This window comes from Thunnus albacares, chromosome 13 (assembly GCF_914725855.1).
Source record: "Thunnus albacares chromosome 13, fThuAlb1.1, whole genome shotgun sequence".
NCBI lineage: Eukaryota > Metazoa > Chordata > Actinopteri > Scombriformes > Scombridae > Thunnus > Thunnus albacares.
In genome coordinates, this window is record NC_058118.1 from 18,556,045 (window position 1) to 18,583,274 (window position 27,230).

A 27,230-nucleotide genomic window follows, 5' to 3' on the forward strand; every position below is an offset into this window, starting at 1 on the left:
AAAAAAATATGAATAACACTGAAACCTTGTGAAAATTGCTATTTTAAATATATTATATATCGCCACAAAATTTTGCCGATTAGCAGTTCTCTATCCAAACACATTGATCTTGGCATGAACCTTGATGTCAAAATCAATCTCAATTGATCTGTGCATCAGCAACTTAAGAACTTAAATAATATGCTATTCTAATTGTAAGATATTGATACTGTATTATAGAAATGCTATAAACAACAACCCCAAGATGCTGCCATATGAAAAAAACATTGAGTTTCCTTCATTTGATCTGCAATAACAAAATACCACACCGTTAACCCGCTGGGCTAAAACTAATTTATGTCTGAACCCTGTAAAGAAAAGTTTAGTGTTTAAAAAACTGGCTAGTGAAAGTTGGCACAGGGGCTGTAAGTGTAGGATGGAAGAAGAAGAGCCAATGCTATGCTACTGTTTATAATATAAGACTTATTTTGGAAGCCTCTAAATCTGTTTTGACAGGTAGAACACTCGTGGGTCGACTGATGTCCCGGATGCCAACCAGAGGCAGGTAGGAAAAGGATGGCAAAACTCCACAGTACACTCCATCACAAAGCATCAGTTTTGTGTCAAGGCTTACCTACCATAAAGGTACATTTCATTTAAACAAAGGTTTAAATGAAATGCATTAATGGTGCTTGTCTTCATTCAGGAAAAAATAAAGGCTAAAAAAAAAAGCGTGGACATCTCGTATTTGTATATGTTGCACATTTCGTCTATTTTGAGTAATTCCTCTTTTCCAGCACAAATTCCTTAAAATAACAGATTAATAAAATGAAACATTTCATTCCAGGGAAGGGAAAAGCAAACCATGTTCATTTTAAAGAACAAGACACCTGATTGCAGTCCAAAATTGTTCCAGTTACATACTAAAAAAGAGCTATTGAACCCTAATATTATATTTTGGTCCTGTTAAAATCTTCTGGTATTACAGATATCATCACTATATTGTAGAGTGAGATGTATTTTCATGTTAACATTCATTTTGTCAGACGCTTTTAAATCTTGAGTGGGTGGAAATCTCATTTTGGAACAAACAAACTTCACAAACTCTTAAGCAGCTGATTGTTATTTTAGTGCTTGTGTAGCTCGCTCACAGAGTGAGGAAAGCTGCTCCAGAAAAAGGACTCTGCGAGTACCAGATGCCTACTAATTTATGATCTGTGCAGAAGTCATATCAATTAGATGGCAGAAAATTTAATTAGATGTATTAAAATAATGTAATCTAGTAAATGTTCTGAGGAAATGTGCACAGCCATCTCTGCTAGAAATAGAGCTCTGTGTGTGTTTTGAGTTCACTCACGTGTTCATACTTACAGCATGTGCAGAAGGGAGCAAAAATATCTCCCATCTGCATAATTTTTATGTTCAGAAGAACATAAAATAACATAGTTTGATCCTTTGCTTTCTCCTCTCTCCTTGATCCTGGAGAGGCGGGGAGAGAAATCTTAATTGAGGGTACAGTAGGTGGTTGGAGACGAGGGGTTGCTACAGTAAAGGAAATTCAGTAGTTTTAATCCACTCATCCACCCAGGCAGTGACAGCAGGATTACAGCAGAGACTTTATAAAAGAAGGCAATTATGACAGCATATGGCAATACACTGCCCTAAATTCAATTACCCTCTCTGGCACTTTTCAATTTTCTTTCATTAAGTGGATTAAGAAGAAAGACTTGTTCTTCAAGTTTAGAAATGATTAAAAGTCCGAAGAAAGATGAGAGGCAACAGAGGGGAGACGACTCATTTCTTATGATTAGTCATGGATGTTTGCTTCAGGAATTCATGTTTGGTGCATCAAATTGATTTTGTTCATCATGAAGCAGACACGTGATCCATGTAAGCCATGTAAAGCTGACAGATTGACAATTTGTTAATTACATTTTTTTTTTGTGTAGTTTTGTTTTGTTTTCTCACCCATCACAACTTTTTTGTGTTGTGAGTTACATTTGCCTGTCCTTCAGCATAAGAAGAACCGTCTTAAACTATCTTGGAACAAGAGATTTCATATAAAGGCTGACAATGGGAAACATAATGTAGCAGATGGTCACAAAGTTTCCTGGCAAGAAAATGTCCTCCGAACTCATGCAACCTTGCTGAGGCAACTGCTTTGTGCAGCATTGCCCTAAAGGTTGCTCTGTGTATTTTCGCCTTGAGACCCATAACTCAATCAGAGTTTCTCTGTCAAAGACAGGAGAGGCTCCTCTGAATAATGACAAAGTTTTCCTTCATGCCTTTTCCCCTGCTGTATTATTTCTCCCATTTCTCATTCTGTAAAATATTCTGTAACTCCAGGCTATGAGCAGAGCCAAGTCTGTGTAATTTAGTTCCTTTTTCACACTGCGCCCATTAATCTGTGGCTAAAATTCAAGCATTTTATTGTTACAGAAACCGGAGGTGTTTTCGTGTCAGCATCGAGGCAGAAAGGATCCAGTTTTATTAAGCCCTGAGTAAGATTGTTGTTGTTACATATATTATAGAAAGACATTGGTTAATTTGAATTTCCTAGTACAGAATAGTTGATGTGATCATTCTATATTTACCATATACCATTGTCATTTGAATTCATATCTATTTTGTTGTTCCTGTTGGCTATTTCTATTGTATTAAAATTGACCTTTACAATAGAAGGATGAAAGACTGGTCTGGCAGAGAAGCAAAACAATCTTTTTCTCTGTCTAACTGTTCCTCACTTATACTCCTCCATTCATTACAGGTCAAACACCCATCTGTGATGCTCTCTCTCCCTCTCATTCCCTCCCGTCCCTATTTCCTCTCAGCAGAGGTCATCAGCCCATTATTTTACATTATCTGTCATCATCAAAGAGGATGGATCTGTCTGCAGAATTTGGTAGCACTGCAGTTCCCCTGTACAGGCAGAGTGATTGATCTGCTTCTCTGCCTCCTGATGAAAGGGACTACCTTTGTTCTTGCCGTGAGCTCAGCGGTTGTCCTGTTAAATCATCTTCTGCCTTCTGTCTCTATTTGTTACCATTAGACCCAGCATTTCTCAAACTATTGGTCAGGACCCAGTAGGGTCTCAGACCAACCTGCAATGGGCAAAAAGCCAATAGTATGAGATGTCTAACTATATATCTCTTTCAGCATGTTTTCTTTTCAAGTCTTGTATATTTGTTTACTAATCATAGTTAGAATTGAACTGAATATTTATAATAAAGACTTAATAATGTTTCTGCACACAGTAGTGAGTGACCTTTTAGTGCTTTGTTGGTATTTTAAGTCCATTTTGTATGCATTAAAAAGTACTTGGCCTATTCATTTGATCCATGACCCTAAAAAATGTATAGTCTATTATCATGCTGATGTTCTTTTCTATAGTTGTACTAAACATTAACACTAGAAAGTCCAAGCATGACAAATGTTTTTGACCTTTATCGTCAAAATATCTCTTCTTCCATAATGTCTTCCCGCTTATTAGAAAAAAAAACAGAATTTCTAAATCAGGAAAGATCCAATTTAAGGAACTGCATGAGGATTTATCAGCATTTTCAGTTGCATTTTCATGAAAACATTAGCTTTGATACGTACAAATCGTAGTCTTTTCTAGTTTTATACATTCTTGTACTGCAGAGTACACCAGCCTGTCGTTCCTGCTCCTGTCGTTGGTGACTATCATGTATTTTATCAATCATGTAATGCCATCAATCGTCTATAGATGGCGCCACATTTTCCGCAAAGGGCACTTTGCACTTCCCTAACGGCTTCCGTCGGCTACGTATCATCCCGGAAGATTTACCTTTTCTCCTGACACGTAGCAGCCGCAACCGAGTTGGCAGGGCTTTGAGTAGATTTGTCAAACATTACAGGTAAGCGTTTGCAGTAGCGATGCATTTATAACTCGAAAATAATAAGTGTGTATGAAAAGTTAAATGGACATTGAAAGTCACCGCCAGACACACAAACCAGCTCTCCACAACTATTGTAGCTAGCATTAGCTAACCAACTAGCAGCTGAGTTAACGGTACATTAGCCACCCAAAGATTAGCCTCTTTTTCTGTATTTCTGACAAGATTATTCTTTAGGAGGCGGTGATTCTCAGGTAGTTTGATAGTTGATACAGCCAATATAAGACTAGCATTAATAACAGACCTACAACACACCATTTTTATATTGGTTTTGTGTGTGGAGCTGATTGCGTGACTGCTACCTTGGCTTACAGTTATCTTTAAATCATACGCAGGTAACATTAACGTTATTTTAAATAACGATAAGAAATAAGTTAGTAATCTAAATATGTACCGATGGATATTCAAATAGGAGACAGCGACTTCTATCACGTAGCGTTAGTTAAGCTACCAATTTGGCAACGGCCCATAAGTTCAAGAGTTAAATGTAAATATGTGATGGATTTATGAACGATTCCTAATGTTAAACGTGTTTTTAATTGTTGGTAGAGATGTCAATTATCGCTGAAAGACAAGGTTGTTGAGCTCCACGTCGTTGTTTACTCCATCACCGTTCACATTTTCTCTGTGCTGCCACACATGAAAGTTGACTGGGAGGCTAATTTTTCATTTTGAATGATAAAACACCACACAAAACTCAGATGTTTCACCTGAGTCAAATATGTTTGGACATATTTTAGTCCACCCATACACTCTCTGAGCATTTTATTATGTACACCTGTGCAGTCTAACGAAATCCAATACAACAGCTCTGCCATAAATTCTACTTTTATGAAGCTTATACATTTTCAGTTTTGTTAGAAAGGTTATAATTCTACTTTATGTTTATTATTTACGTTTATTGAAGTCATAGTGGGTGCTAGTGGTGGTGTACTGGAGTGCATTACATTGAAAAGTGCTATATGTTGCCTCCAGGATGGACAAAATATTAGGAACACTTTTCCATATAGTTCAAAGGTGTTCAAAGGAGAATTTATGGCAGAGCTGTTGTATGGGATTGCATTAGATTGTACAGTTGTTCCTAATAAAGTGCTGTGTGAGTGTAGGTGTCCAATAGAGCGGCACTCAAGAAATTAAAATTTGAAGTGACACCCATTTAAAACAGGCAATATGATCAACTATGTGACAAGGGATGAACAAGGCTTGCAGATGGTATTGAAAGTATATAGTGTATGGCTATTTAGACTGTAGGAATTAAGGTAAATACCTCCTGAATGATCATCCTACCCAACAAGTTGTGTTTCTGTTTCTTTCCTCTGACAGAGTGAGAGATGTCAGGGTTTGACAACTTCAACACAGACTTTTACCAGTCCAGCTACAGTGTAGATGACCAAAGCCAGGCCGGCTATGGCTACAGCAACACTGACAATGCCCACAAGTAAGTGAAGAGAGCCCTCCTTACCTGATTGTCCCTCAGCTGTTGACACCTCCAGAAGCAACATCATTACAAATATATGTGCCATGACATTTAATTGTCCGAACGTACACCTTATTTGACATCTTTTAAGTGTATTTTTGAAAACTACATTTCACTGTGTGCTGTGGTCATGTGACAAGTGTACAAATTTGAGAAAGTTACTTAATGTCCTTTCAGTTAAAGAGTCCCGTTGAGCATCATTATTATGTATTTCCCAGACAATATGGTCAGTATGACTACTCCCAGCCCATGGGATACCCTTCCCCAGGGATGATGCAGCCCCAGCAGCCATACACAGGACAAATCTTCCAGCCCACACAGACCTACACGCCATCCCCGTCACAATCCATGTATGGTAGCAGCTTTGATGACGAGCCACCGTTGCTAGAAGGTAGGTGAACCACAATCTGGAAGCTATGACCTACGTCTTTGGCTGTTCCAGGGCACCTCTGTTGTTTTTTATTTTCTCATTTGAGAGTGCAAAAATACAACAAGGGAAGTGACTGCTGCTAAAATTATCAGTTGTTTGTTATTCTGTCTGTCTAAAAGTACTTAATGACTATTTTTATAGGTCCTCCCTCTCAAAAGTGACGATTTTCTTTATTTTCTCTGTTTCATATTACTGAAAATTGAATACCTTTTTTTTTTTGACTCTGGCAACTTCCTGTAAAGTGTAGAAATAATCAGCTCATGAAAGTAGTCAATAGTTGGACAGTCTATCAACTTTTGCTAAAAGCTGCAAGTTATCTTTACAAGAGCACCAGCTGAATTCCTAAAATATAAATGTTTAGTGTTCATGTTGAAATCGGTCTGCGGTATCACTTGTAGGACATGGACTTAAGATCTGTTCTTAAGGCGTAAAATTAAAGTTTAATTCGCCTGTTGAGATTCCGAGAATCTCATAGCTGCAAGAAAATTAGGATAGAATACAAAAAACTGGTGGATCAAATGCTGGCTACCTGCCAATGTGACTGCAAAATTGACAGACTCCACTTTGCCAAACTTTTGTGGAATTTTTTCATAGACATCCTGTATATGCTGTGCAGTTACACACAAACCAGCACAGAGGAATGGATACTAATGTGAAATTAAAATGTGTGATGAGGGCTGCAATTAAATTATATGATTCGATTTATTATATATTTAATTTAAAGCTGTTTTCCACTTTCATAGTATGTGTCTGTGTTATTGTAATAATAAGCACGATACAAAAGGCTGCATAATAAAGGCCATTTTACTATTTATAGTGTCCAGTGTCAGCTCATACAGATGTACTCTCTGTTTAGTGTTTCCTTATTCATGTATGTCAATGGAAAAACAAATCCCCACCTTCCAATACATTACATATATAACCTTACATCAGGTAATCTCCAAGAGACCAAGATCAATTTTGCAAGAGATGCCAGAGTACAGCAGAAGAAATAAGAACAGCGATAGCTAGTTATACATATAACGAAGTTGTTATACATATTTATCAGCAAAGTTCCTTCACCTTCAGCTCCAAAGTAGAAGAGCTTCATCTTTCTCTTGTCTTTCATTCTCTTGTACTGTATGTAAACATTTTGCTACATGTTGGTTTAAGAGGAAGGGGGTTACGTGTGAGATTCTTATGGAAAAAGAGTGATATTAAGAGTGAATACCACTGACTGACATTCTATAAACTAAACAATTCATTTTTTTATTATAAAAATAGTCAATAGATAAATCAATAATGAAAATGATCATTAGATGCAGCCCTACATACAACTAAAGGACATCACTACATCTGATTATAACAGACATACACAGCCTCATACATAACCCTTTATCATTCACAATAGCCCTAGTGCTGATTAATGATCACGATTAACAGTGATTGCTTCCTGAGCTCCGCACTCTGCAATCCATTTTCTATGTGTCAGTACCTTCATATCTGACAGAGGGCTCCTCCAGCACCAGCTGCTTTTAAATGCTGTCAAATCATGTTTTGACAAATGGACAGCTAACCATGCCTTAAAAATAATGAACATGATGTTAATCATTGCAAGAAACTCAACTTCTTGATTTAATATAGTGTAAAAAATCAGTGTAGACACATGTGTTGTATATGCCATGTGATATAAGGAGACCTGGTTCTCTGTGAGGGAAGTTATCGTTATGGAAATACTCAAATTCTGGTTATAAAGTATTAAACATCTACTGCAGATAAACTAGCTCAGCTGTTAATTATGTCGGGTCGTGGACTTGATATTTGGACCAAGTTATTCAAGATTCCATTCACGGTAGTTACATTTCCAGTTTCTCACACTTTGAGAAATTGATGTCAGCTTTTTTTAATCACACTAGATTCTTTACTAGTTTAATCCATCTGAGAAGGCACTGCAGGCTGAAGTAATCACACGTCTGTCACAGGGAGTGTTGTCCTTTCTGTCTATATCCCCGAGCAAAGCTCTGACAGACAAGAATATTCCTGTAGGAGAGAGGTTTCTTGGTTTTTATATAGCAAACCAGTCACACATAAGCAGTAAGTTCCAATACAACTATTTTGTACTTATTTTTTGTAATTTTTTCCTACCGACTTGTTTCATCATAGTTCTAGCATCCAAAATGCCTAATGTGTATTCTCCCTGTTATGTCTTAGAATTAGGAATCAACTTTGATCACATCTGGCAGAAGACTCTTACGGTGCTCCATCCGATGAAGGCAGCAGACGGTAGCATCATGAATGAGACAGACCTGGCTGGCCCCATGGTCTTCTGTTTGGCATTCGGAGCAACACTACTCTTGGTAAATCATTTGATTAATATTGGTAAACAATAATTCTTAAGACGGTGTATTAGTAAAAACAGACATTCTTCTACAACTTATGCTACAAATGCATATATATCTGTACACCAGCTGTCATCATGTAGGTGTGTGCATATACATATGTCTTTTTTTTTTTGTCTTTTTTTTAACCTTTCACAGTCAGGAAAGATCCAGTTTGGCTATGTGTACGGTATCAGTGCAATTGGCTGCCTCGGCATGTACTGCCTCCTCAACCTAATGAGTATGACGGGCGTCTCCTTCGGCTGTGTGGCCAGCGTGCTGGGATACTGCCTCCTCCCCATGATCCTCCTATCCAGCTTTGGAGTCCTCCTCTCTTTACAGTGAGTACACAGGAAAACAGTATAGTTTATGGATGTTAATATAGCGTTTAAATTAAGTCTGTTGACCACAGAATAAATGATCCAGATAGGGTTTTATCGTATTGGTATGGTGAACTGTACATTTTAAAAACTGTATAAACATTGCTTTCCTTCAGGTAGCCATTAAAATAATCAAAGCTAACTTCCTGCTTTCTTCTCGTCCACTGTAGGGGCATGATGGGAATTATACTAACGGCAGCAATCATTGGCTGGTGCAGTTTCTCAGCCTCAAAGATCTTCATCTCAGCATTGGCCATGGATGGGCAGCAGCTGTTGGTTGCTTATCCCTGCGCTCTCCTATACGGGGTCTTTGCACTCATCTCTGTCTTCTAAAGAAATCATTGCATAACAATTTAAAATAACCGCTCTACAGTTTCTGTAATTTCAGTCTAATTAGTGTCAGTATAACTAGTGTCATTATTGGCTAATTACACTGTTATTACAAAAAAAATGGGAGCTTCAGTCTAAAACGGCACCAAGGTTTGTTTGTTTGTTTTTTTTTTCTTTTATAAGCCTCCACCTCTCACCACATTCCGACTTGACCATCTGCCGGCTGGAGCGTCTCACTCAGGTCTTCTCACCACCTTTACTCCCTTCATGTATCTTGAAGGAGAGGACTGTCAAATAAACCTAGTGGAAAAAATAACACTCTCGTGGACCATGTTGAGCCTTTAAACGGCTTAGTACAGTCCTATGATTTTAAGGACTTGAAGGGGACGGAAGTGAGCAAGTACTTCACCCAATGGAAGTGCAAGGAGACAATTGAATTTGGACACGGGCGGGAAAAGGTTTCAATTTCCAAGAGGAACCGATAACTAACCTTCAGCAAATCCTGCAGCCCAATGTGGAGCCAGTAGGAAACGCCATGTATCATTTTTGCAAAAGCTGTTGTTAGCCATTTCTGGCCCACACCCATAGATTGTACAGCTGCAAGACTAAAGGAAACACCAACTTTTCTCCCGCACAAGACTACAGTAGCTCATTCTACTTCTTCACCCAGAAAGGATGAATGAAAATTTGGGGAGGGGGGCTCCTCCTCACTGTCTTCTTTTCTCCAGGACTGAGGAACCATGAATACAACCATTTGCTTATCACTGTAAAAACAGCTGCTCCGCTTTATCTCTTCATGTATTGTTTTATTATACTCTCTTGAGATTCATTTGAGTTTTGATGCCTTTCAAGAAGACAAAAATACAGTTTGCACAAAAGCATTGTTCTAATTTTCAAAATCAAACAAATTAGATAATGAGAATTGATATTTTTAGGGATACTTTATGTGTCTAGGTACAGATGTGTCTCTACAGGATGTTGCTTTAGTTTGCATCCCTTAAAATTCTTAAATCTTTATTTTAGAGTCCACTCACTTTGTATGCTTTGATGTGTCATCTGTTGTTCATGTCTTCTCATGCACATTAAAGTTGTCTTTGAAGGTTATCGGCCTTGTGATATTAAACAATATGTCGTAGGGTCAAGTACAAGTGGTGTAACCTCTATTAAAGAGGGCCTGTGGACCCATAGCTGTTTGGTGTGCGGCAGAAGAAAGACCAGTGTGCACTGGGAGAAGTGGGTGTATGATACAGGGTGACAGGTTTCAACAAACTGGGGAGATTTTACCACAGCTGGTTGGTAGATCAAAGGAAATAATCTGCACGATTTGATCCACACCATTGTCATTTTTATTGCCGTGTAAATCTGGAAGACCCTCCCAGGTTAGAAAAAGGTTCATCATTTCCAGTCATCACCTGTAAGTGCTTATAGAGGCTCTCTACCATTCCCATGTGTTCAGATTGGATTGGTTAGTGGGCTTTGACTGTTGTTGATGTGCTGCTTGTTTGTCAGTAAAAATATCATATTCTTTACTGCCTGGCTTGTATATCCACAAGCTAACATACAAAATACTGTAAATTGACAACACATAGATTGCAGTATTCTGGTGTAATTATGATACAACACAGTTACATAAAATTTCTGCCCGTTCGATTCACTCAAGTTTTGGCATTTGAACGTGACACTGGAGGATCAGCTTTTAAACCAAATCCATGAAGAAAACTTGCTGATATTTCTGAAAATCACTGGCCACATTTCTGCTGAAATCAATTTTGTAGATGTTTCTAATTTCATCTTGATCTGCCAAAAGGTAATCTGTTAATGTGAGATCTGTCTGTGTGTCTAAGCCAAGTGGCAGAAGAAACCACAAACTCTCACTTTATTCATGAACTTGGTCATCTTATAGTAGAACCACATTGATTGACTTCCTTATTCCTGGTATGAGGCAAACCCTTTAAAATGCAAGAGCTCACATAATCTTAAGCGAAGGTTGACAAGAAGAAATATGAAATTTATGGTTAGAGCACAATCTTCCATTTTTTTCTTCTCCCTTCTGGGCTTTCTTTGCGCTAACATACACAAAACACACACACAGACGGGGGCTCCTTAAATGGATGACAACCCACTTAGGATGAATGAATAATTCAAAAATGAAAATGGAGTGCTTTTTCTATTCCTACAAACTCAACATCAAGGAGGTACTTTGCATTTCAAGCAAACCCTACAGGAGCAGTCTGTGCTCCCAGGCCGCTCCCTCATATGGCCAAGTGTTTATACGTATATGCGTCTTCTGTATGTATAATCTGTTTTGAATATCAATTTACATAGAAAGAAAAATCAACCTGTATTTTAGTGTCACCATTATTTTTGCAAAGTCCAAGTGTCACACTTTAATGGGGATTTATTTGTTTCTCTCTAAATAAAACATTGCTTCTATATGTTACGAATTGCTTTTTAATCTCATGTTATGCTCACACACCGTGGCGAGTGTCGAGTACTTCAAATTATTCTGCAGTTCTGCGTCTTTTCAGCTCTGGGGAACTCAGAAACAGTCAAAGACATTCTGGGTATGATGGAAGTAAGCAGGATGTTGACATTGACACACTCTTCGTGTGTGTTCAGTATCTGGTTTCAGCAAGTTTGCAGAGCTTGTTGGGTTTGAATATTTTGCATCTGGATTCACTCAGGGGCATCTCACATTTTCACATGTTCCCTCTCAGGCCTGGAGAAGAAATTAATTCCAAAATTTCATGATCTTCCTTTCAGCAAGTCCTTATTTAATCCTCAATATGTCGTCCTAACTCTGGGGTTTCCATTTTTCAGTAGGCACTGCAGTGAGAAAACTAGTAAATTCAACATTTAAGATATATTTCCTGTAGAAATTCTTATGGTAATGTTAAGGAAAGGAAGACGATGTGCCTCATTTCCTGTGCTTAAAAAAAATCTAAGCTGGTGACAAATTTCAGTTTGGTTTAAAAATCACTTGTTTGATCAACCATTTGTTTAAGAGACTTTTTAATATGAGTTGATGATGTTTAGTATGACAAAAGCAGGTTGCATATAAACATGATGTTACATGCCAGGCAAGGATCAGAGAGAAAAAAAAACATTGTAGTTTACATAGTCTACTCAGTTATGTTTTATGTTGCGTATAATTGCCTCTCAAATAATAATTAGACACCACATTCAAGCAGCAAACTGGTTTGACAGACAACAGTTAAATGATTTGTGTAAATACACAGATTGTAATCTGAAAAATGAGAGTTGAACAACGTGAACTCTGCAGTGAGGATCACTGTTCACTACAATGAAAACTACAATCAGACAAACAAAAAAGTCTCTCCTCGTGTTAATAAATATCCTATCATCCATGTAGACTATAGCCATAGAAAATGTTTCTGTAATGCAGTGAGCACAAAGTGATTTAGTGACACAGTAACTGGACATATGTGGACAGTTGATTTAAACATTGCTTAGCTGACATGTATGTTTTCAGTCAAGTTCTTGATGCATTCAAAAATATACTGGTTTATTTTTGATGAAAAACTGATTTGGCCTATGCATATACCATATTACAGAAATCCTTATGCACAGAGACGTTTAGTGCTTCATCTGTGAACAATAAAGTCCAAAGTTAAAGGCTGAGGTTGACGGCCTGAAAATATGACCGTCAGTAGAGAATGTTTATTATTCAATTACCCACATATTGCTCTATTTTTAGTGTTTTATTGCTTTATGGAGCCAATATGGTTTCAGAATTTGCTGAATGTGCTGCTATTTGCTGGGCTTTACCAGCGGCAAGACGTCTTGTCCACAATATTTTGACAATATTACCGCTGAAACTGTTGGGTTATTTATGTTCTGTTGAGCTGGATTTAGTGAAAGGTGGCAGTACACTTCTTTCATTTATGACAGGTGATGAGTCAATGATTCTGCAGTTGTGTTCATAACATGGATTCAAAAAAGCAAAGGTGGATGCAATAATAGAAGCCAGAAGCCAGAAAAGTTAGTGTAACCTCAAACTCCTTTTCCCATGTGGGGTATTTACTGTACCTAAAGTTTGGAAACCTTGATTGGAGCCAGATGATTGTTAAAACAACAAAATCAGCACCAATACCGAAAGAGAGAACAGAGTTGTGTCTTCCTGTTTTTCCCATCACCCCCTGAAACATTTACACCAATGCTCCTCTAGATGACAGTGTTGAGTTACATACTGTCTGTCTTCTTGGCTGACATTTCCCCTGGAGCAATGACTGCATCCCAACTTCTTTTTCAAAACTCCCTTGCAGTCATTATCTGGGAAATTTATGGCTCACTCTGGACCAGATCAGCATCTGTGAGGATCAGCCTAACCCACCCAGTTCAGTATGCAGACTCTTTTATTGGTTGTTTGTTTACACATTTGTTTGGTTGGCTTTTTGTTTGGTTGCTTAGTTTGTAGGGTAACTGCTCATCTTACGTAACGTAGTGTAACATGCCATTTATTTGAGTGCCTCTACTGTCCTGAATATACACACTGTACTATTTTAAAATGGGTGGGCCCCTGAGAAATCCCTAACAGTCCCTAATTTTGTCCCTGTGAACACCTTCTGCAAGACCATTACTGTTACTAAATTTAAATGATTTGGGGTAGTACATTTAAGTGAGATGAATAGGGAAAAAATGGCAATGAAAGAAACCATTGCTGCTGGATGGTATAAAATACTTTATAATTTTAAGACATGGAAAGAAAGGGATATGAATATTAGTCATTGCTGGAATATACTGTATATAATTTTTCATATCAGTAACTCCCCTCCTGCTACCACTGTTCCTCACTGCTAACTACTACTAATAATAGAAATCCTCTTCATCACCTACAAGCTGTCTTAAAGAAAGAGCAGACTAGTTGACTGGTCTGCTCATCTCTGGGGAATGAGGGCCACCGTAATATTATGTTATCTAATGGGAGATAATCTCACCTCCATCTGGCCAGCCTGAGCCACAGTCTGTTCTGCCCAGCAAGCTGGCCCGGCTGACTGGTGAGTAGCAGCTAATGCTGAATCCAACTCCAGTTAGAAAGAATTACATGGAGTGAGACAAGCTGTAGGGATGGATGCAGAGAGAAGGGAAACAGACGGTAGTTGTACTACACATCAAATAGAAAAAACTAACAGAAATATGAAACAGGACAATGGGCCTCATTCACAAACAGTGCTTACACACAAATCTTTGCTTAAACTGTGCGTACAAATGTTTTAAATACAAATCCAGGATTCATCAATATGTTGAATTTGTTCTTACTCAGTGAACAAATTTAGAACTGCCTTAGACCATGTGTATGTGCAAATCATAAACGTCCCACAGTCTCAAAAAATGATATAGTCAATATTTGTTCAATGTAAACAGTATATTAGAACCACAATTACTCTTAAAAATGATTAGGTCTAAATGTACAAAATTTAAAAGTGTAAAATTGCTAATAATACACAATTTATTTGCTAATTATTAGGGCTGTAGTCAACCAAAGAAAGGGGGGGGGGGGGGGTGTAACGGGACAGAGAGGCTAACCCATTGTTGCTAACTTTGAAGCTAACCCCCTTTACTTTTCCAGCATTTGGGGAAACAACGGACTTGACTTTTTAGCATTTATTAACTGATACACTGTAGTCTGTACTGTACATTTACTGCTAGACTGACAACTTACTACTAACCTTTTCCTCTTCCCCGCTCGCATCCACCGTCACTTCTCTGCCCCTCGCTCTTTCCCGCTCGCTACTCAAACATACTTCTTAACGGAGCCACACTACCAATAGTTTCCCAGGCAACGACAGAGGTTGACTCACGTACCGGAACAGCGCTGCACAGAGACTCCTAAACGCGGGGGTTCTCGTTGTGTCATTATGGAGAAACACAGATTCAGTAGACGTTCAGTACGTTCAATAAACATTGAGTACAGTTAGACCCAGCAGTCTCCATTTGATTGGGCGAGTTCAAAGTTGTGAAAACAACAGGGGGTGTTTTGAATACACCCCCGTTTTCACAGGTAATTTGTTAGTCTGTCCCTCCCGCCGCAGGAAATAATGGATTACTCCTGGAACGCTATTACTGTAGCACTTTTCTCCTTATGAAAATAACACAGAGATTATTCGACCAATGAGAATTTAGTCGGACGAGGGCATATCGACCAACTAATCGACCAGTCGACCAGCAGACTACAGCCCTACTAATTATGAATGAATAGCTGAGACATTGTAATCCATAAATCATAATCATAAATGTAATGGAATTATTAATATAAATTTGATATGAAATTTTCCTATTCCAACTTTCAGATTACAATAGTTTATATTGGAATTTCCATATTGGAATGTGACACCAATTAATTTCCCCCATCAGATTTAGCTGTGATATATGCAGCTGGTTAACCAGCAGCCTGTTCAGTGTCCTCATAGTCTGACAGTTCAGTAGTGGCACAGGGAGGGGCCATCTGCTTTCAGTACATCACGACCTGTTGTGGACAGAGATGAAACACAATGCGTGCCTGGAACAGCAGTAGAGATTTATTAAGATCACTTCCACAGATCCACACATTAACCAACTTTTTATTTTGTTACAGACGTACTGTGTCGTGGTGGTGGTGGTATGCAGGCTGTATACAGGAATCACAATCAGGCTCCAAACGGTTGTGCCAGTGACATGTTTACCAGCCAAATCTGGCTTCTACTTCTGAAACTATTGTTTGCATTTCACTAGCAGTAAAGTTTTTCTACATTTTTACCATCATGGCCCACTTTGCAATGAGGGACAGCTCTCTCAACTGCTGCACCACTCCAACCGCTAATTACCGATAGCAGGCACAGGCCTGTCAATTTAGAATTATTCTGATTCACTAGCTTACGCACAGTGGCAAGAACAAGATTGGCCGGTGCACATGTGTCATGAATCCGATGGTAATTTTGCATGCGCCCTTATTTTGTGCGCAAAATAAGAACATTTCTACACACATATTAGTGAATGAGGCCCAATATCTTTATCTATTAGTGGGCTTTTAACAACCTATTGGACAATATGTTAACACTTGCTCTTAGATATAAAACTGTATAAAATTCTGTTTACACAATTACTGTGTCAGAAAATATATTCTATAATGAGTCATGAATTTGCCATGAGCAGGTTAAAGGGTTGAAGGACATTAGAAATACACATTCGTTGCACAATGCCTAATAACTTTTGGTTACCAGGGTACCTTGGTTCTCTGAAAACCAGCACTTTCTGGTGTGACCTATCATGGAAGCTCCAAAACCACCATGTCTGTTGGGAGACAGACCAATCATCTTGAGTTGCATGGGCCAGCCCGTCCCCCTTTATAAGCACCTGTGGTGTTGCACCCATTATTCTCAAACATATTTCTCCCACGTAACCTACATATGCAAGTAGTGCAGTATTGTGAGATACCTTATCAGAGAAAGTTCTCTTTCAAACCTTGCTTAGTATTCCATTAGATGAGATGAGACCCAGAAGGGTTCACACCACAAGCCCTCCCAATGGGCTAGCACACAGTTAGCATGAACCCACACTCAGGTCTGAGTGAGCCAGTGAAGGCACTGTCATGTCCAGGCGGTAAAACCAAATAAATGTGTGTGGGGATGTCCAACTAGTAGTGGCACAGATGTTACTCACAGAAATACCCCTGAACAGGGCCCGAGGGGTGGCCATACCCTGGTGGAATGAGCCAGGAGACATTCCGGGAAACCCTCACCATTCAACTGAGATGACGTCATATCTCCAGACATAGGGAGAACCCCCAGTGTTGGAAATCCCACATCCTCAACAACCCCTGAGGAATGACAGAAATTACTGAGGCCCTCAGCCCCATCAGGCAGAGGCAGGCTCGTAACGAGACTGAGTTCCCCTGGTGAAACAGAGTGAGGTGCTGGCAAAATTTCTCCACTCTCTTGTGACAGAAAAGCCTGAAAAGAAACTATTTATTTTGAGGCCCAAATACTCTATATGCTAAATGGGAAACAAGACACTCTTTGCGTGATTGACACTGAAGCCCAAGCTGAAGAGGCTGCTTAACAGCGCATGAGTGTCTCTCTCCGCTTCCTTCCTGCTGGGAGCGCAGAGGAGAAAATTGTCCAAATATGCCAGCACTTTGAGACCCATGGATCGCATAGGATTCAGAGCTGCCTCTACTCACTTGCTGAAGACCCTCGGGGCGAGTGACAGCTCAAATGGCAGGGTCTGATATTCGTATTCACAACAGAACATTGTGTGTGAGCATTCTGAATTTGTATTTGCAGAGGTGGGAATTGAGGAAACGTAAGTCCAGAGTTGGATGTAACAAAACTCCCTTCTTCAGAATGGGAAACACTGGTGGTAGAAGCCCAGATTCATTTCCTCCTCCAACACAATTCGAATTGCCCCTCAGCTTATGAGAGAAGAAATTTTGCTCTACAAAGCCTTTGCAGCTTCCCCTGTGGCCTTCAAAAACACCACACCATTGAAACTCGGTGGTTTCACTGCAAACTGAAGCTTGCCTTGCACTTTTTGGTTTTCTCTTTTTTGAATTACACACTGTGCCCACGGCTTTATGCCTGCTGCAACAGGGGCTTCTTTAATGAAAAAACATGTAAAGTGCTTGGTGTGAGCTTTGTATGACATATTCCCTCTTCCCTCTGAACTGACCCTGTGGGGGGCTGAGGGGGAATAAATGATCTGGGGAGCACTGGGGGAACTTGTGCTTCTCCACGTCTGTGAACGGGGTGAACATGGCAGGCCATTACACAGCGCTGACTGGGACAGTAGTGTAGTTCTTCTCCTCTCCTCCTTTTGAGGGAAGAGGAAATTGCCAGTCTGGCCCAGAGGCTCAGGGCAGGGATCCCTCTGAGTGCTGACTGCTGAGCCTCTGTTTCCACTTACCACAACTCCTAAGTTGACCGCGTCTTCCTCCCCACCAGCGGGCAGAATGAGCAGTTCAACACAGCGGCAGAAGTGGCAACGAAAGTCTTTTTGCCCCATTGCTTTTGGCCTGGAGCACAATGCTGGTGGGTTGCTGGCTGCTTATGTGTCTGAAATCTTAGGTCTTTAAATTCCCGCGGCACCCTTTCACCACCATAGCTGCAAAGCCTGGGCAGGTTGGCGTGGTGGACAAGGTGTTGTCTTGCGAGGAAGGCAGAGATCGAAGGCCTCCCCCCTGCTTCTTCCTTAGGTCGCTAGCTTGCTGCATAGAGGTAACAGCCTCCCCAAATAAGCCCCTAGCCCGTGATGGGTCAAACAGTGAATCCATTATGACCTGCTGGCATCTTCATCATTGTCATTGCCGAGAATATCCAAGGATACCCAAGTCCTCGTCCTGCTCTCCACCAACACACTCATCTGTTCACAATCAACTTTCGGTGAAGCAGCAACCACAGCCTCCTAAATGCTGTTCAAAGAGGTGTATAGCCTTCCCTCATGGTAAATCTCACGTTTGAGAAGGGCCCACAATTTCTCAATAGGATTTACATCAGGTGAGGAAGGGCACCAGGCCATTATTCAGTCATCATGGAGGCTTTTGCTGGCTAGCCAAGCAGTGTAGTACCTGGATACATGTGATGGAGCATTGTCCTGCATACAGATCATGGCCTTCTTGAATGCTTCTTCCTGTACCACTGCTTGAAGAAAGTACCTTCCAGAAACTGGCAGTAGGTTTGGGTATTTATTTCCAGTCCATCTTCAACCTGAATAGGTCCAACTAGCTCGTCCTTAATGATAGCAGCCCATACTAGTACCCCTACTCCACCTTGCTGCGCCTGACTCGAAGTGGTGCTCTGTGTCCATTAGTGATCCAGCCCTGGGCCCATCCATTTGGTCCATCAAGAGTCTCTCTCATTTCATCTGTCCATAAAACCTTTGAAAAAATCTGTCTTCAGGTATTTCTTGGTACAATCTTTACACCTGAACTTGTGAATCTTAGTCAGTGGTGGTCGTGTTTCAGCCTTCTTTACCTCGGCCATGTCTCTGAGCAATTGACACCAGACTCCAACTTGATCACCAATTGACTCCAGAAGGTAGGTTGCAGTTCTGGAATATGGTGGCATTGGAGGATAATGGGTTCCTGATAGTTTCATGTTTAATCTTTCTCATCTTTCGCAATTTGTGCCTTTTCTTCTCCATTAGCTTTTTGCAACCCTGTTGACTATTTGCAACAAAACATTTGATTGTCCAGGGGTCATGCCTCAATAGTTTTCAATAGCTGAATTAGCTTTCCCTTAGCATTCCCTGTTGCAATATGTTAGGCTTGAGTCACACATTTCAAGCCACTATTTCTAAGTAATTTTCTGTACTATTTTATTTTTATTATCATTTAAAGGCCTTATTATTCTTTTTCTTTATTATCTTATGCTTTGTTATGTATCCTGAAGAAGTTTAGCTCTTAATAAATGTCTTTATCCTAAGAAGTTGTTATTGTTTCTTTGGGAGAGCAGAGTAAACAGAGGTCACTGCTTTGAAAAAAACTTACAGTATGGGACTGATTAATTGATCAAATTGAGAATTAAATTCACACTTTAATGTTTCCTTATAGGAGGTGGTGCCCTGATTACTCAAGGTTATATGTTAATTAAAGTAGATTAATTCCTACAAGCAGCAGTCATGGTTGATAGTCCTGGTTCTATAGCAGCAGTCATGGACAAGCAGGTAAGCAAATATGTGATGTGGAATATTTAGATATATGAGTTGAGAAGCCTGATGGCCTCGTGGTAAAAACTGTCCTTACAGGATACAGAACCGAACAACCATGCTCCTGTATCATCTGCCAGATGGTAACAAGGAGAACTGTCCGCGTGCTGGGTGGCTGTGGTCCTAGATGATGCCATGTGCCCTCCATAAGCACCACTGGTGGAAGATATCCAGCTGTGGTCAGCGCAGTTCCTGTACCAGAGTGTGATGTGTCTCCTGCTGTGTCCTGTAGTTCACAATCATCTCTTTAATTTTACTGATGTTGACAGAGAGTTTGTTGTCCTGACACCAGATGGTTAGTGTCACCTTCTCTCTGTAGGTTGTCTCATCGTTGTCCATGATGAGGCCTAGGACAGTCGTGTCATCAGCAAACTTGCTGCCAATTCTCACCACCTAGGGCCTGCTCGTCAGGAAGCCAAGTATCCAGCTGCAGATGGAGGTCTCCAGTCCAAGATCAACAAGCTTAGAGATGAGTTTTGAGGGAATGATGGTATTGAATGCCAAGCTGTTATCAATGAAGAGCATTTTCACATATGTATTCCCTTTGTCCGGGTGGGTGAGCACAGTGTGTGTCGCCAAGGCAATGGCATCAACTGTGGCCCTGTTTGATCTGTATGCAAACTGAACAGGTTCCAAGGTGTCAGAAAGGGAGGAGCAGCGGTGGGCTGAACAATTCCCTTGCTTTTTCCTTTTAGTCTGTGATGTTGCGTAATCCACTCCACATGCATCTGGGATCAGAGCTGCAGTAGTTGGACCCTGTAGGCCCTCTTGGCATCCCTGATTGACTTTGGGGGGTCATAACTGGCTGTTTTGTTGGCATCAGGGTCCCCTGAGTTGAAAGTGGTGGTCTGCACTTTGAGTTTACCGTAGATCTCCCAGCTGACCCAGGGCTTGGGTAGGTGCAGACGGTGGCTTTTGGAAAAACATTGATGCATTTATATAGCCTATGACAGAGTCTGTGTATTCAGTGATGTTGCCACTGGCTGCATCCTTAAACATCTGCCAGTCAGTCTCAAATCAGTCCTGTAAGACCCCCTCAGCCTCTTTGTCCCATTTGAAAATGACCCTGGAAACTAGTTTGTCCTGTGTCAGTTTCTGCCTAAATGTAGGCAACGGTAGGATGGAGCAGTGGTCTGCTTTTCCAAAAGCTGGGCAGGGAAGGGGTTTATAGCAGTCTCTGAATGGGGTGTAACAGTGATCCAGGATCTGCTCTCCCCTGGTGGGAAAAGTGATATGTTGATAGTATTTTGGGAGAACCTTCAGGTTGGCTCTGTTAAAGTCTCCCAAAACAATGAACGCAGCGACCTGGTGTGAGTTCTACAGTCCATTTACAACCCTATACAGCTCATCCAGGGCTAAAGATTTATCAGCCTGTGAGGGATGTAAACAACTGTGAAGAGGACTGAGCTGAACTCTCTGGGAACCGGCTTTGTTTACCAACTGTGTTTACTAAACACCAGTAGGTCCAGCAAGTTGTGGCTGGGGAGTAACAGCTCTGTTACCCACCAGCTGACCTGGTGGGTAACAGAGCTGGAGAGCTAAGATCTGCAGGGTGTTTCTAGTTGGATAAGTTAGCACAGTTTTTGTTGTGGTGGGTGCCGGTCATTTGTTGACATTAGGAGAGAGACACAGCACTCAGGAGCGCACAAAAACATGACAGCCGTTGGATTTTCGAGGAAAAAACAGCCCAAGTCCTTAAAATCAGTCCATAAAAATCAGTCCACAAGCTGTTATAGGCAAGTTATAAAGTCAGGGAAGGTTTAATTTTTAAGTTACATTACCCGTTCACTCATTGCCAACAAAAAATGACTAATACATGTAAATTACTTCAAAATTCTTACATATAGCACTTTTAATATATCAAATTTTAATTAAAGTAGAATTCCATTTTACTACTCCTAATCATGATTTAATAATACTATATAACAGAGTAAAGATTCAACTTTTCATTTTTTCTTTTCCAAGGGAAACACCAGCCACAGAAGTAAATGATATGTTTTGTGTTTTGCTTGCAAGAACAGCACTTTGTTTAGCATAAAGAGAAGAGCAGCTAGTTGGTTAGCATGAGCAGTATTTGCCCCCATGGATAAAACATTATTATGACATCATAATCATTTTAAAGATGCTATGATCACATAAAAATATGCGCAAAGGGACTTTAACTAAAAACATCAGCAACACATACACTGAAATATTCACTTTAAGTAAGATTCTCTTTTCCTTTCACAGGCTGACATCATCTCTATTTCCTAAAAAGTACTACGATGTGTTTTCATTATTTTGTTAAAAGGTAAGAAGGTGTGTTTTCAAATGGTGGACAACAGCAGCTGAAGCTGGATAGGATAACAGATGTGGCCTGTGTACGCGATGCGTTCCAAAAAGCCTCACAGCAATGAGGCTGATTAGGATGTTATCTTCACTGAGGGAGCAGACGAGCGACAGGTGGAAATGTAACGATTGGTATTCAGCAACGCAGTGCCGCCTTTTAATGCATCTGCAAAGCCAACAGCACATGAATATTCACTGAGCAACTGTTAGCACAGCACTGAGTGTGATTTGCATCTGCACTTCATTAGGCTAATTGTCCCCTCTCATTGCACTGCGGACTCTTCTAACAGTTGATTCAGAACTCAATGAACTAACGCAAACACTGCAAGGGACGATCAGCAGAGTCCAGCTGAGGGGACCTGAGTGGTGTGTGTGTGTGTGTGTGTGTGTGTGTGTGTGTGTTTGCATGTATATGTGTAAAAGTACATGAATGCATGCTCATGTGTATTCATGGGTAGGTGTGTATAATGTGTGTGCATGCACTGCTGTACAAGCATTAAAATATATGCATAAACTAAACATGTAAGAAGATACAAATACAAACACAGACACAAAAATGCACATATATGCAGTGCTCAAAGTGTGCCGGTACTCACTAGTACGCAGCACCAGTGCTTCTACATTTTACTCTGTGGTGCACTGTGACTTTTTTTTGCACACTTGCACTTCTCACAAGCTGCCAGTACTCTCTAAAGTGTAGCATCTACCCACTGACTGTATATAAATATTTATATACAGGCAATGATATATGCATCTGTTGTGGCGTCTGCTGATAGTCTGCATGTGAGGCGTTTAGGGGACATCTGTGAATTGTACCTACAGAAAATAACCTGGGTTACATTCTCCCCCTCTAAACTGCTTGAGTCTCTGTATGCACATTAGTCACATGCTGCGCCACCCACCACTGCAAGTCAATCCTCAACCTGTGGGAAACACTGAATCAGCGCGTTCCAAACAGGCACATTTTGATGTTTTAAATATACTTTATTAAGTTTTTGCACAGGAAAATACATAAAGGTAAAGAGAACAATTTCAATAAAATACATAATTAACAACAACAGTAACAAAAAAATCATCAATCTTCATCAACATAATGATACTTCATCAGCAATATTAATTACAGAGCATAATTCATGGGCACTGAACTAGTGTGAATAAGGGGAGTACTGGCACTTATTTTTTTCCACTTCAAGAACTGCATATATTGACTCCTCAATGCTATTAAACATGCGTACATGCAAAACAGACACATGCACAAATGTACATAAGCATGTGCAGACACACAAGAGGGATCTATATTAAGCGCAGGAATGATGGTTAAGCAACATTGATTTCAGATCATTAATGTGCAGTCAGCTGAGCTGCATACTTCCATTTACTGTATGTAGCCTAGCCTGCGTTCATGCTACACTAGCTACGGCTGTGCTCTACACTTATTTTCACATTGGGAAGTTTGAGAACAAAACACTCCATATGTGAAAAGTGAAAAGAAGATCACAGTGACATTTCTGACTGAGGACATTTCTTTTTTCATCTATTTTCTCTGTAAATTAATACATCACAGTCCTGAACAAAGTCAGACTGAAAATTGGATATTGCCTGGAGGCCCTTTTCACAGCAGTGTTACATGTCACAGCTGGAAAAACAGGGGTGTAACTAAAGACATTAATTGCTCCATTAATGTAGGTGTTTCAGGTACTGTGCACGCTGACTCACATTTACAGCTAAATTAAATGGAGCCATCGTTAATGTTATTAATTACAGTAGAAATCTGCCTTTCCTGCTATGACAAGTCAAAATGTCTGTTGTGAAAATAGTCAGACACAATCAGAAAAGATTGCACAACTGCACAATACTTTAATGATCATTCTTTACACATGATGGTGGAGAAAAAGTCAGTGTTTGACCAATCAAGCCACAACATCAATGGTGTAAAACATGGGCAGGAAAAATAAAACAATTATTTGACAACTACATAAGAAAGAAATGTGGCAGGTTGCACAGAACATGCAAAACTATATTATTTATGATTTGGCACAACTTGATCTAAATAGGAAAAATGACTAAATCTAGACCAGTAGGTTTTTTTTTTTAAAGAAACCTTAAATTTATTGTGGATAAAAAATATGATGTAACTAGTCAAATAAATTCATGGAAGACATCATTGCACAGCTTTGAAGTCGTTTAGGCTTTCACCTTGACATATTTTCAGGTGCTCATTCTCCACACTGTCTGAAGGAGAAATAAAAATGTATGAGAATTCACTCCTGAGACACCACTCTACTTTCTGAAAGAAAAGTACTTTCTCTTTCAGCTCTTTGTGCTGCTGGGAACCATCTACTCCAGTCTAGGAGAGAGAGAAGAGATACTTCACTTTTTCAGTCAATTGCCTGACCAACATCCAAACCTACTCTTGATTCTTCACATGATGTGTGTTTAAGTAATGTGTGTCTTTGCGTTTGTGTCTGTGGAAGTGCTCTTCTCCCCACCAAATAAGGTTTTCAGTGTGGCAAAGGAAAAGAGAGGGAAGAGTTATAACGGGCTCACAAACAGACTTTGAATGGATCATACTCCTTAGATCGATATAAAACCCTAACAAAAAAAAGAAAGATGAACTAGATCACCTGATACTGAATAAGCCAAGCAGCATCTGGTGGATGACAAAGGAATATTGTAAGCACACTATTACATAATAATTTGTATAATAGAGCTTTCACATATATAATGCTAAGTAATGCTAAATAACAATAATTCTCCCTTCATTTAAGACCTATTGTGAGTATTCTCTGTTAAACCTCTTATTAATCTGCCTGAATGCCTTATAAAAAAAGATTTTACTGTTCATTTTGGGCAGTGAAATTGTGAGCAGCTACAGATTACAGCAGCTACAGAGACTGGAAACCCATCTGGTCTTGCTGGGGGCATTTTATTCAATACGCATGACATAAGCATAATAATTCAGATCATCAGCTTACCACAGCAAGCAGCAACTCAGCTGACGTCACTCCACATTTGTGCTTTCATTAGTAGAAGTGTGACTCATCATATATAATCCACTCCTGTGTTTTTCCCCTAACTTTTGCTCAGATGTTTATGGTACCTATGTGAGAGGTAGAAAGATAGGAACTTTCCGCACAGCAATGGAATGAAGGAAATGAGTCAGAATGACCCACAAAATGCATGGTACTGAATTAAAATGATGACTTGTATTATGGATACAATGTTCTTTTTAATCTATATTAATTTCATATATGAATTAATTCATTTTATCTCCTTTCAAGAAACATTAGGAATTGTATGAAGGTCAGCACTGCACATAGAAATGCACCTGACTCTGTGGATAATAGACTTCCATAAAAAAACCTAACCCTACTCATCCATATTTTAAGTTATAAGCTACAAATGTGGGCATTATTTATGCCTGTCTTTTTTTCCTTGCAGTACTTGACATAATAAAATATAAAGTTACTTAATCGTCTTGCCTATTCATTTATTAATGAAAGCCATTGCGCTCTATTTATAGACAGGGTTGTGTTTCTCTGTAAATTATGTAATAACCCCATACCATTACAGCTGAATGATCAAAATCTCAGATATGTGCACAGAGAGAAGAATAAACGGGCTAAATATGTGTGGTGCACACCAGTGCATCACTGGATCCACTGGTAACTCTATAATGCACATGTTCTGGAAGCAGTTGTTAAATGCTTTAATATCTTTTGAACACGCAATGCATCATAACATATAATACAGTGGTTATTATCTTAGTGTTAGCACATAGGGAGTCTGTTTTTTACATTGTAGTATGACCCTGAACTTATATCAACAAGTTATACAATAGGATAATATAAATGAGGTCTGTCCTGGCTTATAATACAGTATAGTACATAGTACACATGTAGTACATTGCATACATGGCCTTCAAACAGGGTATTCTTCGTCTTTGTACAGTATGTAAGCATGCATATTTCATGTTGCTCTGCAGTGAAGTGCAGAACTTTTTTGATTCTCTGGTTGAATGACCTCTGCTCCAACATGTAAATTAAACAAATTTTACTGTAATTCTGTTTTCTATCACTTTTATGTCACAGCCTGGCCATCATAAAGTAGCAGCCAGCTCTGTTCTATACTGCTCAATGGGGTAAGGATAACATCATGATTATTTCAGGAGTCATCAACTCACTAGTTAAAGTAGCACATGCAATGACAGCAGCAGTGGTTTGAACAACTCCTTCTCCCCTCCAGGAACCTGGAAGTAATTGGCAGGATGCTGGAAAACTGCAGAGGGATCCATGGACCTTGTTGCAGCTCAAAGGGAAGAGCTCAAGCAGAAGAAAAAAAATCCTGACAGGGCCTTGTATAATCTTATGGCTTTCTTCAAAGCTTTATTTATTATTCTTACGTACATTTTTCTATAGCTAACTAGTGCATACTTTCAGCTACAGAAACCACTCAAATATCAAAATGTTCAGATCTTTAAGGCCATTTATACTGTGACTTCTCTTCTTTCTAGTGTATTCCAGTGATTTATATCATTTTTCTAAAATATTAAAATATATAATCGAAAATCTATGGCAGGAATGTTTAAAAGTTTATATCTCAAAAACTAAAAGTGCTAAAGTATTCATACCTCATGGACAGGTGTCCCAAGTGGAAATGCTTAATATATTAAAAACATGGTACTAATAGCACCACCATGTGGTCAGTTATTATGTGTTTTACATGTTGGCTAATAATTCATGAACCGTGGGTTGTAGCAAAACAATATTTGCACAGTGTGTTCCTTGGATGAAGCTAATTCGACTGATATAGGCCACAACCATTTGCGCCTCGAGAATTTTTCAGTAACTTTGTAACACATTTTTTGTTTCTGTTGACACATATGTCATGTAATCTTCACCGAACTTGGTACAAACCATATTAAATGACCCCGAATAAAACTTGTGAGTTTGTTTTTGGGTATCACTTACTGTTTGTCTGTAATTAGTTACCAAACTTTTGAAGGCGTGACTTGATGCACTTTACAGGCCATAACTCTTAAATTCGATTGCAACCAAATTTGGAAATGTTGTACATACAGCCACACTGCACAAGTGCGTAACATTTGATACTATTCTACCCACATGGGGCACTACTGTAATATTATAACATGATATTTCTACAATTCTGTTGTCTTTAATGAAATGAAACTTGGTACACAAGATCTCCATGAGAATATGCATGACATATTGAAGCATGGCACCAATAGCCCCACCTTGTGGTCTTAATGAAACACCACTATACTAATTATTAGCTGCCATATCTCTTAAATGTAATATTCCATGGTAACAA

At 39.5% G+C, this 27,230-nt stretch overlaps 1 protein-coding gene and 1 long non-coding RNA gene across 2 annotated transcripts; one reads left to right on the forward strand and one right to left on the reverse strand.

Moving 5' to 3' along the window:
- The first annotated feature begins 3,733 nt into the window (after positions 1 to 3,733).
- On the forward strand, positions 3,734 to 9,974 carry yipf5 (Yip1 domain family, member 5). Its single transcript, XM_044370921.1, has 6 exons — positions 3,734 to 3,857; positions 5,220 to 5,334; positions 5,592 to 5,764; positions 7,994 to 8,139; positions 8,320 to 8,501; positions 8,711 to 9,974. The coding sequence occupies exons 2-6, from the start codon at positions 5,228 to 5,230 to the stop codon at positions 8,871 to 8,873; spliced, it is 771 nt and encodes a 256-aa protein (XP_044226856.1). The 5' UTR covers positions 3,734 to 3,857; positions 5,220 to 5,227; the 3' UTR covers positions 8,874 to 9,974.
- Positions 9,045 to 14,852, reverse strand: LOC122995606. Its single transcript, XR_006406819.1, has 2 exons — positions 14,561 to 14,852; positions 9,045 to 13,950 (listed from the first exon to the last, which is right to left on the reverse strand). It is a non-coding gene; the product is annotated as an uncharacterized LOC122995606 (long non-coding RNA).
- Between the last annotated feature and the right edge of the window lie 12,378 nt (positions 14,853 to 27,230).